At 42.3% G+C, this 17,796-nt stretch overlaps 1 protein-coding gene and 1 pseudogene across 1 annotated transcript; one reads left to right on the top strand and one right to left on the bottom strand.

Moving 5' to 3' along the window:
• Positions 1-3,168: 3,168 nt before the first annotated feature.
• On the top strand, positions 3,169-12,097 carry LOC111952705 (rho GTPase-activating protein 45-like; annotated as a pseudogene).
• Positions 12,098-12,419: 322 nt separating this feature from the next.
• On the bottom strand, positions 12,420-16,996 carry polr2eb (RNA polymerase II, I and III subunit E, b). The gene is made up of 8 exons (XM_023972000.2): positions 16,805-16,996; positions 13,738-13,912; positions 13,488-13,603; positions 13,301-13,381; positions 13,133-13,191; positions 12,882-12,960; positions 12,717-12,792; positions 12,420-12,567 (listed from the first exon to the last, which is right to left on the bottom strand). The coding sequence occupies exons 1-7, from the start codon at positions 16,859-16,861 to the stop codon at positions 12,727-12,729; spliced, it is 633 nt and encodes a 210-aa protein (XP_023827768.1). The 5' UTR covers positions 16,862-16,996; the 3' UTR covers positions 12,420-12,567; positions 12,717-12,726.
• Positions 16,997-17,796: the final 800 nt, after the last annotated feature.

Raw genomic sequence — 17,796 nt, 5'->3', positions numbered from 1 at the left:
AGTTTTGATTTTTAGTTTGGCTTCTATAAGATAGGCATACAAGCCTGTAGATGGGACAACTTATCTTCAGAGAACTGGAATAAGATACGTTTTGTCATGTAGTGTATGTGGACACCTGCTCGTTGACCATCTCATTCCAAAATCATAGACATGAATATGGAGTTGGTACAATGTTTTGTGTTGCTACCATGCTGTGTTTTCATGTGTTTCTGCCATGCTATGTTGTCTTATGTCTCGCTTAATGTAGTGTTCTCTCTCCTGTTGTGATGTGTGTTTTGTCCTATATTTTTTTGTTTTAATCCTAGCCCCCCGTCCCCGCAGGAAGCCTTTTGCCTTCTGGTAGGCTGTCAGTGTAAATAAGAATTGGTTCTTAACTGACTTGCCTAGTTAAATAAAAATATGTTGGAGCATTGCTGCAGGGACATCCATTCAGCCACAAGAGCATTAGTGAGGTTGGTCACTGATGTTGGGCGATTAGGCCTAGCTCACAGTCGGCGTTCCAATTCATCCCAAAGGTGTTCGCCGGGGTTGAGATCAGGGCTCTGTGCAGGCCAGTCAAGTTCTTCTACACCAATCTAAACAAACAATTTCTGTATGGACCTCACTTTGTGCACAGGGTCATTGTCATGCTGAAACAGGAAAGGGCCTTCCCCAAACTGTTGCTACAATGTTGGAAGCACAGAATGGTCTAGAATGTCATTGTATGCTGTACCAATAACATTTCCCTTCACTGGAACTAGACCGAACCATGAAAAACAGCCCCAGACCATTATTCCTCCTCCACCAAACGTTACAGTTGGCACTATGCTTTGGGGCAGGTAGCGTTCTCCTGGCATCTGCCAAAAACTGATTTGTCTGTCGGACTGCCAGATGGTGAAGYGTGATTAATCACTCCAGAGAACATCTGCTCGGACATTGAAACCCATTTCATCAAGCTCCTGACGAACAGTTCTTATGCTGACGTTGCTTCCAGAGGTAGTTTGGATCTCTATAGCGAGTGTTGCAACCGAGGACAGACGCCTTTTAGGTGCTACGCGTTTTAGCACTCAACGGTTCCGTTCTGTGAGCTTGTGTGGCCTACCACTTCGCTGCTGAACCGTTGTTGCTCCTAGACGTTTCCACTTCACAGTAACACCACTTACAGTTGACCGGAGCAGCTCTAGCAGGACATCAATTTGACGAACTGACTTGTTGAAAAGGTGGCATCCTATGACGGTGCCACGTTGAAAGTTACTGAGCTCCTGGAGATTGCATGGCTGTGTGCTCGATTTTATACAGGTGTGGCTCAAATAGCCAAATCCATTAATTTGAAGGGGTATCTATATACTTTTGTATTTAATAGTGTATTTCAGTGTGCACATTATTGACATGTCTTTGTTATTTGGCGTGCTTAAGACTGCATCGTGAACATTTGCCATTGTTTCTTTATTGTCTCTGTGTGGATGTTTGAAATCGCCACTACTTGTGAAGATGCGCCACACGTTAGCATGCACTCAGAACAATGGTGTTTTTGCTCTCCTCCTGCTCACCACGTGTTGCATGTGGAAGGGGCGAGGGGAATGGCGGGGCTTTGCACAAACGACCCAGAGCTCTCACTCACTGAACGTCTGAGTCTCCGTAGCGTAGCAGCGACCGCACTCCAGCAGACTCCTGCAGACTCCAGCAGACTCCTGCAGACTCCAGCAGACTCCAGCAGACTCCTGTTTACTGCAGTTTCTGACATGTTGTCTCTCTGTCTGCACTCAAGCGAAATAGCTGGAGCAAAGGTTTTTCCAGCTGCAACAACTTCCGAACGTTGGGCCCAAAACATTTATAGTTACCTTAGAGTATTGTGTTTTCCATTCTCAGGACACAGGCTGATTAATGTGTCAGATTTATTTTATTGATGCAATAAGATAAAAGAAGTGCAACATAAGTGACTGAACAATTTTCATCTTCAACATCACTTAGGAACATGGGTTTTTTGCTCTCAAAGCGAAGGAAGGGTTATGGTGTCTCCACCTTCTTATTGTAAACATACCCAACATGACTGTTGTAGAAATCTAAACAGGAAGCTATGATGGATGGCCTTTGACAGAAAACTCTTTCAGACTTCCTCCTCACAGTCCACTGCTTCAGTCTGACCTGTGACACTGTCAATACTACAATACTGCTTCCAGCCTAGCCTTGTGATGGTCTGAGGTTAATCTCCCGCTGAACCTATCACATGATATCAGAAGTTACAGTTTCCCTTAGGAACCTAACTTATCTCAGAGTTCAATTCTGACAAACCACAGAGACACACCATCAGTATTTCAGTTATTGACTCTTGCGTTTAAGTGTTTAGCAAATATTTAATCTACTAGTGAAATATACAGTGCCTTCAGAAAGTATTCACCCCTTGACTTTTTCCTCATTTTGTTACAGCCTGAATTTTAAAATATATATWTTTTTTGTCACTGGCCTACACACAATACCACAATGTCAAAGTGGAATTATGTTTTTAGAAATGTTGACAAATTAATAAAAAATGAAAAGCTGAAATGTCTTGTCAGTAAGTATTCAATCCCTTTGTTATGGTGAGCCTAAAAAAGTTCAGGAGTAAAAATTTGCTTAGCAAATCACGTAATAAGTTGTATGGGATCTGTGTGCAATAATAGTGTTTAACATGAAAAAAATCATGACTATCCCATCTCTGTATGGCACATATACACTTATCTGTAAGGTTCCTAAATTGAGCAGTGAATTTCAAACACAGATTCAACCACATAGACCAGGGAGGTTAAAAAAAGCAGATATTGAATATCCCTTTGAGCATGGTGCAGTTATTCATTTTATACTTTGGATGTTGTATCAATACACCAGGGTCTCCATTAGAAAAATGTGTCCCCGGACAATGTGACTGGCAAGATTTTAATTTACCAGACATCCATATGCATTGGGTGCATAACTCATTGGGTGCATAACTCATTGGGTACATAACTCATTGGGTACATAACTCATTGGGTGCATAACTCATTGGGTGCATAACTCATTGGGTGCATAACTCATTGGGTGCATAACTCATTGGGTGCATAACTCATTGGGTGTCCACCGACGGTGCTCAAAATCACAATTAGATTATTATAATTAATCTTAACAGAATATAAATAAAGTTGCATTAAAGTAGAACAATGTTCTTATACCAACATGACAGGTTTTTATTGAAAGGAAAACACAATTTGCGAACAACCTGTCCTATAGGCTATTTGTACGAACATTTGAATTAAAGATGCATTATGCGGAAATTGCTCTGCCATTTCTTGGTTGCTAAAATTCTAATAGTTAACATAAATAACATAAATAAAAATTATGGAAAAGTGTAGAGAATCAGTCATTGTATCTAAACCACTGTGAAAAATATTTGACAAAACCATTAAAAATAACCCAACATTGCATTTTCAGGTGTTTTGGAGCTTAAAATTGCCAAGATGGGCTAGAATGAACACATTGTTTTGATTGCAGGATTTCACTATGAAATGTGTAATGACACAGAAAAGAAGGACTTTGAGAAGGCCATTGAGACCATTACAGTTGCTTTTAGTAGAAAGTAAGTATATGGTACACCCGTTTCTCAGTACTGTATGTATTGCCATGAGCTAGAAACAATAAGCATGGGTCTGAAATAAGCCGCAGATGTCTCTGTGTGTCACAATTATTTGACTGTTTACCACTTGAGATGCAACAACACTGTTCTCTGGCACAGAGTAATGGGACATGACCACATGTGGTGTCCTCAGTGGTCAGGTCAGTGGGGGCATGTGTGATGACTGTAGAAGTACAGTCAGTGTGTGAGAGAGAACTGGAGCTTAGAGAGAAACGCAGTGACACATATGCATGGTCTCAGCAGATTATTATTTACAGACCAGGAATAGGTGCATCTGTTTTATTTACCTTTATTTAACCAGGTAGGCCAGTTGAGAACAAGTTCTCATTTACAACTGCGACCTGTTCTCTGTGTATGTGTGATAACGGTAGTTTTTATACAAACATATCACTCTCTCAAAATACAATTGGAAAAATGTACCGCTAAAACGTTCTGTGATGTGTACAGTATATTGCACATAGGTGTGTTWTTAAAGTTGTGAATAGGAATACACACACATTACCAAAGAGTGCTTGTTCACATCCGGGCCCTTTACACAGTACAACACACAGCAGCAACAGGGCAAGGAAGACACAAAGAGGAAGTTAAATGGTGGCGCGATGGCACAGAGCCTGGAGCCTGGCATGAACTGTTTCCTGATGCTCTCTTCTCCTTGTATCCTTTCCTTGTTTCCTTTCCATGACCATCGGCGGGTGAAATAACCAGAAATGTACCCTCCACATTGCTTTAACCTATTTGTCCCTCGTATATTAGTACTTTCTGTCTCTGTGATGGTAGTAGTGTCTCTGTGTAATGGTCTCTCTGTCCTCCTCAGTGTGTCAGAGCTGCTGATGGGGGAGGTGGACAGCAGTACCCTACTGTCCCTGCTGCCAACAGAGAAGAGCAGGGTGAGTGGAGGTTAATGTGGCTTTCGTGTGTGTGTGTGTGTGTGTGTGTGCGTGTGTGTGTGTGTGTGTGTGTGACAGTCTCAGAGTGGATGTTTGTGGGGCACGGGGGCAGCAAGGCCAACTTCCTGGCAGTGAGTCTTTATCTCTGCCTTTTCTTCACCTTTTCTTCACATGTGTGTGTGGCCACACACACATACACAGGCCAGATAACAGCTCCTTTCACCTCCTCCATCAATACCACTCTTACACTGACACACTGAATTCATCAGGCCTGCACACACACTGGGCTTATTATTGCCCACAGTCTGTGCCAAATGCTATATACTTCCGTTTACAGTGGAACATCCATCATTCAATTGCACATCCCCATCCATGAGATTCCACTTGGCGTCGCTCTATTAAATAGTTGTTTGTATTGGCTCTGGGAAAGTGTCCTGCCAAATGATTTTGTGTAGTGCCAGAAATGTTTTCTATGTAGTTGGCCATTTGCAATGGTTTGAACTGGTCATTTAGTGTGTAATGTAAATATCTTCCAAAATAAGGTACTATTCATGAGTGGTTAAACTCTCCCACTCTCTTTGTCCAGTCTATGGAGAACCTGTACAGGGCATCAGGTCAGGGGCTGGAGGGAGCTCAGATGAGGGATGACCTGCAGGACTTTGGCCGGGCCGAGGAGGTGGACATCATGCTGCAGCGTAGTGAAGGGGGAGTGGACTCTGCTCTGGCCTACGCCAAGACCATCTATAAATACATGAAGKACCTGATGAGCTACGTGGAGAAGAGGACCTCACTGGGTGGGCACACAGACACCGCAGTCCACACAGATAATAATAGACATTTAGGTTGATTCTTATACCCTTCAATTAAACATATTAAGTTTATTCGCCCATATCTTCCCCCATCCAGAGGTGGAGTTTGCCAAGGGCTTACAAAGACTGTACCAGTCCAGCAAGCACAGCATCACACACGTAAGCCCTGGTGGTTTTGTCTTTTATATTAAAAGGAAAGGAATCCCTAATTCACTCTCGTCAAAATGATTCCATCCATTTCAAGAGGCTCCTGTGACAATGCTCTTTCCTCTCCAGCTCTCTCAAGCACCACATGCCCTTCTACTCCATCTACTCTCTGGCTCTGGGGCAGAGCAGTGGGGGTGCAGCAGGCCACCTCCACACTGCACAGCCAGACCTTCCTACAGCCTCTGACGCAGCGTAAACACAAGCATGAGAAGAAACGGAAGGAGATCAAGGAACAGTGGGACTGAGCCAAGAGGAAACTGGTCAGTTCCTTGCTAGTGCTATTTATGCAATATGTTGTCTCTCCTATTTTGATTATTTGTTTCATATTGCCATGATGTTTACAGGAATTTATTTTGTACTATTGAGATGTATCTTTTTAAAACATTATTTGACAAGATGTCCACACAAAGTATTTTGAAGAATACCCTTAGTTTTTTTCAAGAGTTTTCCCAATTTGTGTAACTGAAGACTGATTCTGTGTGTACCTGTGTTTTTGTGATCCAGCTGGAATGTGAGTCTAACCTGCGCAAGACCAAGCATGGCTACATGGCTCGCTGTGAGGAGCACAACAAGGCAGCCACTAGCAGAGCAGCAGAGGAGGAGGGGGGAGGCTCCACCTCCAAGTCTCTGGGCAAGAAGTTACGAGCGGAAGAAGAGGCTCGCAACAAGGTTCCCATCACCACATAAAGTTATTTATCCTCCATTCTCTCTTCTACTCATCTCTCCTCTCCATATCTCACATCTTTTCTCCAGTGAAATCTCCTAATCTCTTTGCAGTCAATCCTGTCTCTGACTGCAAGTCATTGTCAAAGCCTATGGCCATTTTTCAATGAGAATGTATCCCATTAACCTGGCTGAGAATTGACCAGCCTGTGTGTGTGTTCAGACTGAGGAGGCAGAGGCCACCTACAGGACGTGTATAGCAGACGCCACCACCCAGCAGCAGGAGCTGGAACATGTGAAGGTCAATGTGCTCCGACTTCTGCAGGAGGTCATCAAACAGAGTGACCAGACCCTGCGCTTGGTCAGTATACTACCACACACACACACACACACACGTATAGACCCAGGAATCAAGTTATTCATCAATAGACCGCTCATACAGTACCCACCACAACACACATACACTCAGACCTATTGTTTGCTCAGAAAGTCTTTGCCTCCACCTCTCTCTCTATCTCTCACACCTACCTGACTTCCGTTCTATTCCTCTCCTTCCCTCTAGGCTACCATCTCGTACTACCAGATAATGCATATGCAGACAGAGGCGTTGCCGGTCCACTAACAGACTCTGTGTGAGAGCAGTAAGCTGTATGACCCAGGACAGCAGTATGCTGCCCACGTCCGAGACCTGCAGCTCACTAAGGAACCAGAGGTCACCTACCAGTTTGAGCCCTACACCGCCACTGCAGCCTCCACACAGTGAGTCACCACTAGCCTCAAAGCATAATAAAAATTATTTTATTTGTTAGGTGCCTATAGATGGGTTAGCTGACAACGTCACAAAAACGATGTGCGTCAATGGAGCAGAAGTCTGTGTGGTGGTGTTATTCTGAATGGTCAGATGGCAACAATCACAAGAAGCTGCCATGTGGGGAATCGTAGGTGGTTTATTTCAGCTTGTTTGATCTTGTTCTTGATACCATGTCTTGTTTTGACTGATGTCACTTCTATGCTAATATGGCCAACATTCACTAGATAGTTAACCAACAACTGTAACATGTTATTCGAGAGACAACTGCTCATTGTGCAAATGTATTTGTTTTCAATTAACATTGGAGATGACACATAGTTAAAATGTTGTCAACATTCTAAGCCAACCCCGTCTGTTTTGCCCCATAGTTGCACCAAGATTAAAGTCAGTAATAAATAATATTTTTAATTCAAACAGCCAGCTCGAACCCGTAACGACAGCTTCAACACAGACCAGCAGAGCACCTCTGAGGGTCAACCCAGCACCGGAGAGACCATGACCGACGAGGACCGCAGTGCTGAAAATGCCAGAAAGAGTGTGTAATGTTTTATGATATTTATTTGGTTCTTACTGTCTTGTGCCATCTCACCATGCAAGACCTTAAATCAATGCTCTAGGTTTACAGCGCAAGACAAAATGGTGTAGACCTTCAGTATACACTGAGTGTACAAGACTTTAAGAAATTATTAAGATGCTCTTTCCATGCCATAGACTGAACAGGTGAATCCAGGTGAAAGCTATGATCACTTGATGTTACCTGTTAAATCCACTTCAATCAGTGTAGATGAAAGGKAGACCGGTTAAAGGATTTTTAAGCCTCGAGACAATTGAGACATGGATTGTGTATATGTGCCATTCAGAGGGTGAATGGGCAAGACAAAAGATTTAAGTGCCTTTGAATGGGGTATGGTAGTGTGTGCCAGGTGCACAGGTTTGTGTCAAGAACTGCAACCCTGCTGGATTTTTCACGCTCAACAGTTTCCTGTGTGTATCAAGAATGGTCCACCACCCAAAGGACATCCAGCCAACTTGACATAACTGCAGGAAGAATTGAAGTCAACATGGGCCAGCATCCCTGTGGAATGCATTCAACACCTTGTAGAGTCCATGCCCCAACAAATTGAGGCTGTTCTGAGGGGGGGAAACGGGTGGGAGGGTACAACTGAATATTACGAAGGTGTCCTTCATGTTTTGTAGTCTGTGATAATCTTGTGTACCTTTCCCCAGGACAAGGCCACAAATCGTGGGGTTCTACAGTGAGTGATGCAGACAGTGTAGGTGGCCTGGAATCTCCTACCACCAGTACAGGTAAGCCATGCACTCTATCTGGCCATCTCCTGCAGTACTGTAGCTGTATGTGTTATAATTGTGTATGTTTCAGGTGACATCAGTAAAATGGCGTGCACCTCCTCCACCGGGACCATGTCATCAAATGAGGGTCCAGATGAGAAGGACGGGAACGTGGCCTCCTTCCAAGCACCAAGTGAGACTTGAGATCCACCTCCTCTCTGTTTGCCAACCAGTGAATAATTCATGAATTCATTGATAAATGCATTAATCTTCCTCTGCAGACATAAATGGCATGGAGCCAGAGATGGCGGTTCCAACCGGATCTTTCCGGAACATTGGGCTCTCCAARGCCGCCCAGACCCACCGGCTGCGTAAACTCCGCACCCCGTCCAAGTGTCGGGAGTGCGACAGCTACGTGTACTTCCAGGGAGCAGAGTGTGAGGAGGTGAGTGAAAATGCCATCTCCTTCGCCACCTTTAAAGCTGCGAAAGCAATCGAATTTGGCTGGTAGATTGGTTGCATACTTCTGTTTTTCTGTGTAAAGGATCTCTTAAGACTTTCATTGGTTATCATCCTGACCGCTAACCCCTTGACCTATGCCCCCTGACCTCTACACTAGTGTTTCCTGGCATGTCATAAGCGGTGTTTGGAGACGTTGGCCATCCAGTGTGGCCATAAGAAGCTGCAGGGTAGACTCCAGCTGTTCGGCCGAGACTTCTCCCAGGTGTCCAGCGACAGCTCCAATGACATCCCCTTCATCATCACTAAGTGCATCTCCGAGATAGAGAGACGAGCCCTGAAGATGAAGGTGAGGGAACGGGGGATGAAGGAAATGATTGCTTGAAATGAGCATAATGGTTGGTTGAATGAATGCATTATTTTCTTTCAACCCTCTCTATCCTTTAACATTTTCTCTCTCTTCCCATTTATCTCCATCACTCTCTGCAGGGTATCTACAGAGTGAATGGGGTGAAGACTCGTGTGGAGAAGCTATGTCAAGCATTTGAGAACGGCAAAGAACTAGTGGAGCTATCGCAGTGTTCCCCCCACGACATCAGCAATGTCCTTAAGCTCTACCTCCCGACAGGTACACACCTTGTCTGTTTCAGCCTCCATATTTAATTGCACTTATCAGTTAGCTATTGTTAAGGCTGCGAAGGTTCGACTGAGATAGGAACAATATCACACCTGAACTTGGTTAAAATAATTGTTTAATTCAAAAGTTAATAAATGGCAAATGCAATTTCCGTATATACGGGTTCACTGCACCASCCCGCAGGGTGGAACAAGGAACTGACTTGTTCCTGACAAAGATATTATAATATACTCATGACAGAGATAGTTCCCGCTTCCGAGCCGGCCTGTCAGAGTAGAGACTGGGCGTGGTTTAGACTCACCCAGCCTATCGTTGGTGTTGGCGCTTAAGCTAGTCCTAGCCYCTTAGCGCATGTGATGTCCCGACGCTGTTGCTGTGTAGATTACGCTCCCTCACCCCAAAGACTGAGGTCAGACAGCTCTGCAATATTGTCTGAGCTATTTGCACCTGTATACAAAGCCCACTGTTCTCGCTCAAGGCTAACCACAGCTTCCCAGCACACTTATCTGGAGCTAACTGTTACTTCCAGCACACACACACAGACACCCAGGCTCCCAGGCCAACAGTTGCTAATATTCAATCACATGTGTTATAGTATTGGGTTATAGTGCATAATTCAGAACCTCACAGATGATCTTCGTGTATCTTATGCCCTTGTACATTGTTGCATACATACACATATTTCAGGCTGTGGCCTCATGGTTAGGCTATGAGAACTTGTTACTCCTGAGAACAAAGACAAATTGTCAGGCCTACATAAGTCAGTAGCTTAAACTTTAATTAATGTAAAATCCTTCTAGTTTATAGTTATTTTAGCACGCTAAACCTAGCAAAACCCCACAATCCCCCTTTTGACACCTGAAAGGTGTCAACATAGAAATTTTGATTCCCCGTTTTGACACCTGAAGGGTGTCACAACCATAAACAAATTTCATCCCTTTTCCACGTGCTAGGTGGGCTCGTTACCACCCAGGAACTTATAACCTTCTTAGGGAGAACAGTTTTATTCATAGACCTCTTTTACAGCAAACCATGGGTCATTTCAGCTGTCCCAACATAGTAATATGTTAATAGCATTTCATGAAAATAATAAAAAGTTTTGCCATACAGGACTTCGCTGCTGTCGCTTGCCTTTCGCTGCCATTTTTCCAACTGTTAACTACGATGACGTAGTGGTGGAGAGTAGACTCCAAAATAATTGATACCTCGACTCCCATTTCTTGAGTGTTTAGATTCGACACCTAAAATTCTGTATTTTTGGAAAGGTGAAGACTAGCGAGGGACAGATGTGGAGAGGCGAGGGGCACAGTATAGGTAGGTAGGTCGTCAAACAGACAGACCTCAACGAATAGGCTAGGATATTGAGATGTGCAAGATGCAACACTTCGCTCTCACACGGTCTCACACAGTATCTCCGCATGTGCACGGGTTCGCTTCACGCTGTTCAGTGTGGTAGATAGGGCACCAAAACAAAGGAAAACTTGAGCCTCGCGCTTCAACGCTTTTAGTTGTTGCGGAAATTGACCCACTATGCTGTTTACATTCTGCATATTTTTTCAGTTAAGGATTTTAATGTTTAAAAGTCTGCTCCCCTTACATGTTTAATTTTTTTTTACCTCTGCCTGTCATATCATCCATGTTTCCCCCTTCCCTGCTCTGTCCTCAGGATTGCAGAGTTCGAGCAGGACAAYAAGATGAGTCCCAGTAACCTGGGCATTGTGTTTGGCCCCTCTCTGATGCGGCCCCGGCCCACTGGGGCCACAGTGTCCCTGTCCTCTCTAGTGGACTACCCCCACCAGGCCCGCATCATAAAGACTCTCATAGTCTTTTACACAGCCATCTTCCAGTCCTCCAGCCGTCACCCATTCTCCACCCAACAGGCCTGTCTTTGGTTGTAGAGGATGCATGTACATACTTTAGATAAGCAAAATGACATGTTAAAGAATATTTCAAACATACAAAGAATGTGAATGCTTTCAGTTCACCTACCCACAATAGCTCAACTAATACCAGAGTTGTGAATGGTTTGAACTCAAGCGCCCTATTTTATCTTAGGTTTTGTGTTCGTCTCCCCCTGCWGGTATAGACTGTCGGTGCAGGTATAGATGACAACAGCAGTGCTGCGGTAGCTGATGTAGAGAAACAGGATGCCAATGAGGAACAGAGCAGAACAGACTCTGACAAGATGGAGGGCTGTGGTAAGAGATGTTTAGATGGACTTGTGAAGAATTACCTTTGCCTTTTTGATTTTAGTACATCTTTATAACTTGTATTTATCCAGGTGAGTCTGACCAGTGTCACTTCATTACATCCCTTCACCTTTTCTCCATGCAGGCAGTTCTCCAGAATCCCTGGGTTACAGTGAGAAAATGGTTTGACTGACAGTTTGTGTAAACACAGCCTGTGCAATGTGTCAACCACACTGAAAGGCTTTACGGTGTTTAAGTGTACTTCCAGTCTGGCGATTTTGTTGGTGGATGTTACCACAAATCTTGGTTTTAACATGTCATGAAATACTACATGACACATTCATCATGGACACTTGGTTATAGCTGTTCTGTCAGCATTAATTCTAGTTATAACAAGCTGTGACTTAATTTTGAAAATAATCTGTGCCTTACAAATTGGCATAGTGATAATCTTTCAAAAAGTATTTACATTGCTCTTATGCTTGAATAGTGAGTTATTTATCTAAGATCATTTCCCCAGGTATTCAAAGTGCTGCTGGTTTTATTTCAGCACTAAAATCCCAAAAATGCATATTTAGATTTGAACAGTTATGTAGGATGTATTTGTCTTTATCTGCTGAATTCACTGTTTTGACAGTAATAAAGAGAAAGCTATTAAATGTTGACCATGCCTTGTAAAACAACCATTTCATTGAAACTATAGCCTCATTTATACCTGCTGCTACTCTAGGTGACAGATGCTAATATGTGCCTTTTGTCTTGACCTTGCACACATTTTTAGAACCCTAAAATATGCATTGTCTGGATGGTCAAACCATTTAAAATAATCATTATAACTGGCATCACCATACATATCTTTGGAAAGATATGTCAAAGGATTTATTGAACAAATTAACAAAAGCCAAACTTAATCCAAAGAGATGAGGCCAGCTGTAGAATAATCCATGAGTTTTATTGGCTCACCCGCTGTTCCTTAGTACAGCGACATACCTAAAGGAACAAGAGTAGCATCAGAATTAACATTCTCAAATGCCCATCTGAATAATTAATTATTTTTCGTATGACAATACATTTAATATAGAGATGCTGGTTAGGAAACAGCCCTAACACTGCAATCAAGATATTCACCAAGCACTCACATTGAAATCCTCACTGGACCAGCCTGTAGGTGATGTATCGTCCAGCAGTCTCACTGGGTCTGATTATCTTTACTACCTGTCACAGCAAAGAGGAACGAGAGCCAAGTAAATCACTTATTTCAGACATGTTTTAACTACATTAGGTTGAGGAGATTGATCTTGTACCTGGCCTCTTTTCAATCCAAAGTACCGGGCTACAGGATCTCCTTGTTGGATCCTAGGCAGCTGACTCTCCTTCAGTTTACTGAGACACAAATAAAGAAATCCCAACACAAGTATCTCTATAAAACTCAATCTAGTGTTAGATCAATAGATTCTCATTTGGGGTGACTATGCATGTGAATCCAGTCCATAGAACACAGGATTTATACTCTATCTAGGTACGAGTTTGAAATCCATGCTGTGAAAAAGGATACTATCGTAACAGCAATTCAGACAGTTCCTCTTTTGTCATGACTATGTGTTCAGGAACTAGCTGCAACAAAATAATTACATCAGATTAGTTAAGTGTGCCACATAGCAGTTCAAAAGGTCTTATGACTACAATCTTAATGATATTGCAACATAACTTTCCATCTGCTTACCTCATGCTCAGTGATGTTTATTAGAAGCTCCTGCTGCAGAAACTGTTCCAGGATGTATTTGGGGGCCATATCAACTAGAGACTAAAATTTGATGTGAAGAAAAAAAAAGACCACTGAAATAAAAAACTGAAAACATAGTAGCTTGAAAAAGTAAGCTCTCGTGTCCAAAAACATCCACAAACCTTACCTGCTTAGCTGAAGGTGTCATTCCCATCTGAACTACAATGCAGGCACGTGTGATGTTTTCCTCCTGCATCCGCTGGCAGTACATCTTGATGGTCTTAATACCAACTTTAGGCTCCTCTACATGGGTGAAAATGAAGGGATTCAATATCGTCATAAGTTATAGGACTACAGCAAATGACAGGTGCTGACTTATTACTGTATCAAAAATGACAGTCAACATGGTCACGAGGGCTACATTGGCAATAACATACCAGGAAAGAAAACAAACATCTGGTCTGTGGGGTCATCATTGTGTGCTACCAGGACAGTGAGATCTGTCCGTCGTGGGCGACCCTCGCTGGGTTTGTCCCCAAACTGACTTTTAAACTCATCCAAGGTCTGGTCCAACTCATCTTGGGTCACCAGGTAGCCTCTGTCATGACACAGCTGACCAACAAGGAGAGAGTTGTACAATGACGCTTTCCATGTAATGTGACAAGACAGGTCATTCATATACTGGATCCATTGAATCATAGCCAAATAGATAGATAGGACTCATCTTTGTATCTCCATTTTGAAGTGGTCAATGTTGTTCTTCAAGATTGGCTGATCCCTTCAAGATTTGGATCAGCCAATGAAGTTGAAAGTATCACCCAGTTGACTACATTAAAATGGTGGAAGCCCTCAACGGCGCTGCCCATGTTAGCACGGCCATTAGAGGCCTCTATCATTCTTTATGCACTAAAACTATAGTTAATTGGAGTCATTCATACTCCATCATTGAACTTCCACACTGAAAGGCTTTACGGTGTTTAAGTGTACTTCCAGTCTGGCGATTTTTTGGTGGATGTTACCACAAATCTTGGTTTTAACATGTCATGAAATACTACATGACACATTCATCATGGACACTTGGTTATAGCTGTTCTGTCAGCATTAATTCTAGTTATAACAAGCTGTGACTTAATTTTGAAAATAATCTGTGCCTTACAAATTGGCATAGTGATAATCTTTCAAAAAGTATTTACATTGCTCTTATGCTTGAATAGTGAGTTATTTATCTAAGATCATTTCCCCAGGTATTCAAAGTGCTGCTGGTTTTATTTCAGCACTAAAATCCCAAAAATGCATATTTAGATTTTTAACAGTTATGTAGGATGTATTTGTCTTTATCTGCTGAATTCACTGTTTTGACACAGTAATAAAAGAAAGCTATTAAATGTTGACCATGCCTTGTAAAACAACCATTTCATTGAAACTATAGCCTCATTTATACCTGCTGCTACTCTAGGTGACAGATGCTAATATGTGCCTTTTGTCTTGACCTTGCACACATTTTTAGAACCCTAAAATATGCATTGTCTGGATGGTCAAACCATTTAAAATAATCATTATAACTGGCATCACCATACATATCTTTGGAAAGATATGTCAAAGGATTTATTGAACAAATTAACAAAAGCCAAACTTAATCCAAAGAGATGAGGCCAGCTGTAGAATAATCCATGAGTTTTATTGGCTCACCCGCTGTTCCTTAGTACAGCGACATACCTAAAGGAACAAGAGTAGCATCAGAATTAACATTCTCAAATGCCCATCTGAATAATTAATTATTTTCGTATGACAATACATTTAATATAGAGATGCGGGTTAGAAACAGCCCTAACACTGCAATCAAGATATTCACCAAGCACTCACATTGAAATCCTCACTGGACCAGCCTGTAGGTGATGTATCGTCCAGCAGTCTCACTGGGTCTGATTATCTTTACTACCTGTCACAGCAAAGAGGAACGAGAGCCAAGTAAATCACTTATTTCAGACATGTTTTAACTACATTAGGTTGAGGAGATTGATCTTGTACCTGGCCTCTTTTCAATCCAAAGTACCGGGCTACAGGATCTCCTTGTTGGATCCTAGGCAGCTGACTCTCCTTCAGTTTACTGAGACACAAATAAAGAAATCCCAACACAAGTATCTCTATAAAACTCAATCTAGTGTTAGATCAATAGATTCTCATTTGGGGTGACTATGCATGTGAATCCAGTCCATAGAACACAGGATTTATATCTATCTAGGTACGAGTTTGAAATCCATGCTGTGAAAAAGGATACTACGTAACAGCAATTCAGACAGTTCCTCTTTTGTCATGACTATGTGTTCAGGAACTAGCTGCAACAAAATAATTACATCAGATTAGTTAAGTGTGCCACATAGCAGTTCAAAAGGTCTTATGACTACAATCTTAATGATATGCAACATACTTTCCATCTGCTTACCTCATGCTCAGTGATGTTTATTAGAAGCTCCTGCTGCAGAAACTGTTCCAGGATGTATTGGGGGCCATATCAACTAGAGACTAAAATTTGATGTGAAGAAAAAAAAAGACCACTGAAATAAAAAACTGAAAACATGTAGCTTGAAAAAGTAAGCTCTCGTGTCCAAAAACATCCACAAACCTTACCTGCTTAGCTGAAGGTGTCATTCCCATCTGAACTACAATGCAGGCACGTTGTATGTTTCCTCCTGCATCCGCTGGCAGTACATCTTGATGGTCTTAATACCAACTTTAGGCTCCTCTACATGGGTGAAAATGAAGGGATTCAATATCGTCATAAGTTATAGGACTACAGCAAATGACAGGTGCTGACTTATTACTGTATCAAAAATGACAGTCAACATGGTCACGAGGGCTACATTGGCAATAACATACCAGGAAAGAAAACAAACATCTGGTCTGTGGGGTCATCATTGTGTGCTACCAGGACAGTGAGATCTGTCCGTCGTGGGCGACCCTCGCTGGGTTTGTCCCCAAACTGACTTTTAAACTCATCCAAGGTCTGGTCCAACTCATCTTGGGTCCACAGGTAGCCTCTGTCATGACACAGCTGACCAACAAGGAGAGAGTTGTACAATGACGCTTTCCATGTATGTGACAAGACAGGTCATTCATATACTGGATCCATTGAATCATAGCCAAATAGATAGATAGGACTCATCTTTGTATCTCCATTTTGAAGTGGTCAATGTTGTTCTTCAAGATTGGCTGATCCCTTCAAGATTGGATCAGCCAATGAAGTGAAAGTATCACCCAGTTGACTACATTAAAATGTGGAAGCCCTCAACGGCGCTGCCCATGTTAGCGACGGCCATTAGAGGCCTCTATCATTCTTTATGCACTAAAACTATAGTTAATTGGAGTCATTCATACTCCATCATTGAACTATAGTTAGTGAATATCAATTGCTCCACCTTTGGGTATAATATTGACTACAGCTACCGATAGTTAGCTACTACTAAAGTTGATACAGCTAGCAAACAGCTCATCTCAGTAACCCACCTGCATGATGGTTTTCCGAATTTTCCATAGCCTATATGTTTCCTCATCGTCATCCATTGCGTTCGATGAGATGTATTGATTTAATTACCGGTGCAGTATACGATATATCAATACATGTAAGATATTCTCACTAGCTAACGCTAACTCACGTTGCAGTTACGCGTTATTAGGAGCGCGCGCATATGATGTGCACCGGATATTTTCCAACAATGAGTGAAAATATTTGACTGATCTAACAGTCATTAGAATTGCATCTGTATTTGACCCTCTTCAAATATAAATGTTATGTCTTAGCACATGTAGAAAAACAAACGACCGTATGAGTTAGCTCAGTCAGAGGAAAACATGCAAATTATCAGGTACAGTTATGGCACGCCCCTAGAGGCTGAAATACAAAGATTTGAGTACGCAGTACGTTTCACAAACAAACCCTGCAGACGGAGTAGTTATACAAATTCAATGTCGTTGTGGCAAATTAAGCGTGTATTAGTATTTGGGACATTGGCAAGCTGTGGACTCGGTTTTTTGTGATTGGATTATATTTATACACAATGTAGGCTATTGTATACAGTACTATAGCCATATGCAGAGTTAATTGTTGCTGTTGACTGTTAACGTACATGAAAGTATCACCCAGTTGACTACATTAAAATGGTTGGACGCCCTCAACGGTGCTGCCCATGTTAGCACGGCCATTAGAGGCCTTCTATCATTCTTTATGCACTAAAACTATAGTTAATTGGAGTCATTCATACTCCATCATTGAACTATAGTTGTGAATATCAATTGCTCCACCTTTGGGTATCATATATTGACTACCAGCACCGATAGTTAGCACTACTAAAGTTGATACAGCTAGCAAACAGCTCATCTTCAGTAACCCATCCTGCATGATGGTTTTCCGAATTTCCATAGCCTATATGTTTCCTCATCGTCATCCATTACGTTTCGATGAGATGTATTGATTATAATTACCGGTGCAGTATACGATA

The sequence above is a fragment of the Salvelinus sp. IW2-2015 genome, linkage group LG26, assembly GCF_002910315.2.
Source record: "Salvelinus sp. IW2-2015 linkage group LG26, ASM291031v2, whole genome shotgun sequence".
Classification (NCBI taxonomy): domain Eukaryota; kingdom Metazoa; phylum Chordata; class Actinopteri; order Salmoniformes; family Salmonidae; genus Salvelinus; species Salvelinus sp. IW2-2015.
Note: the sequence above shows the minus strand (reverse complement) of the source record. Positions and strands in the feature narration are given on the sequence as shown.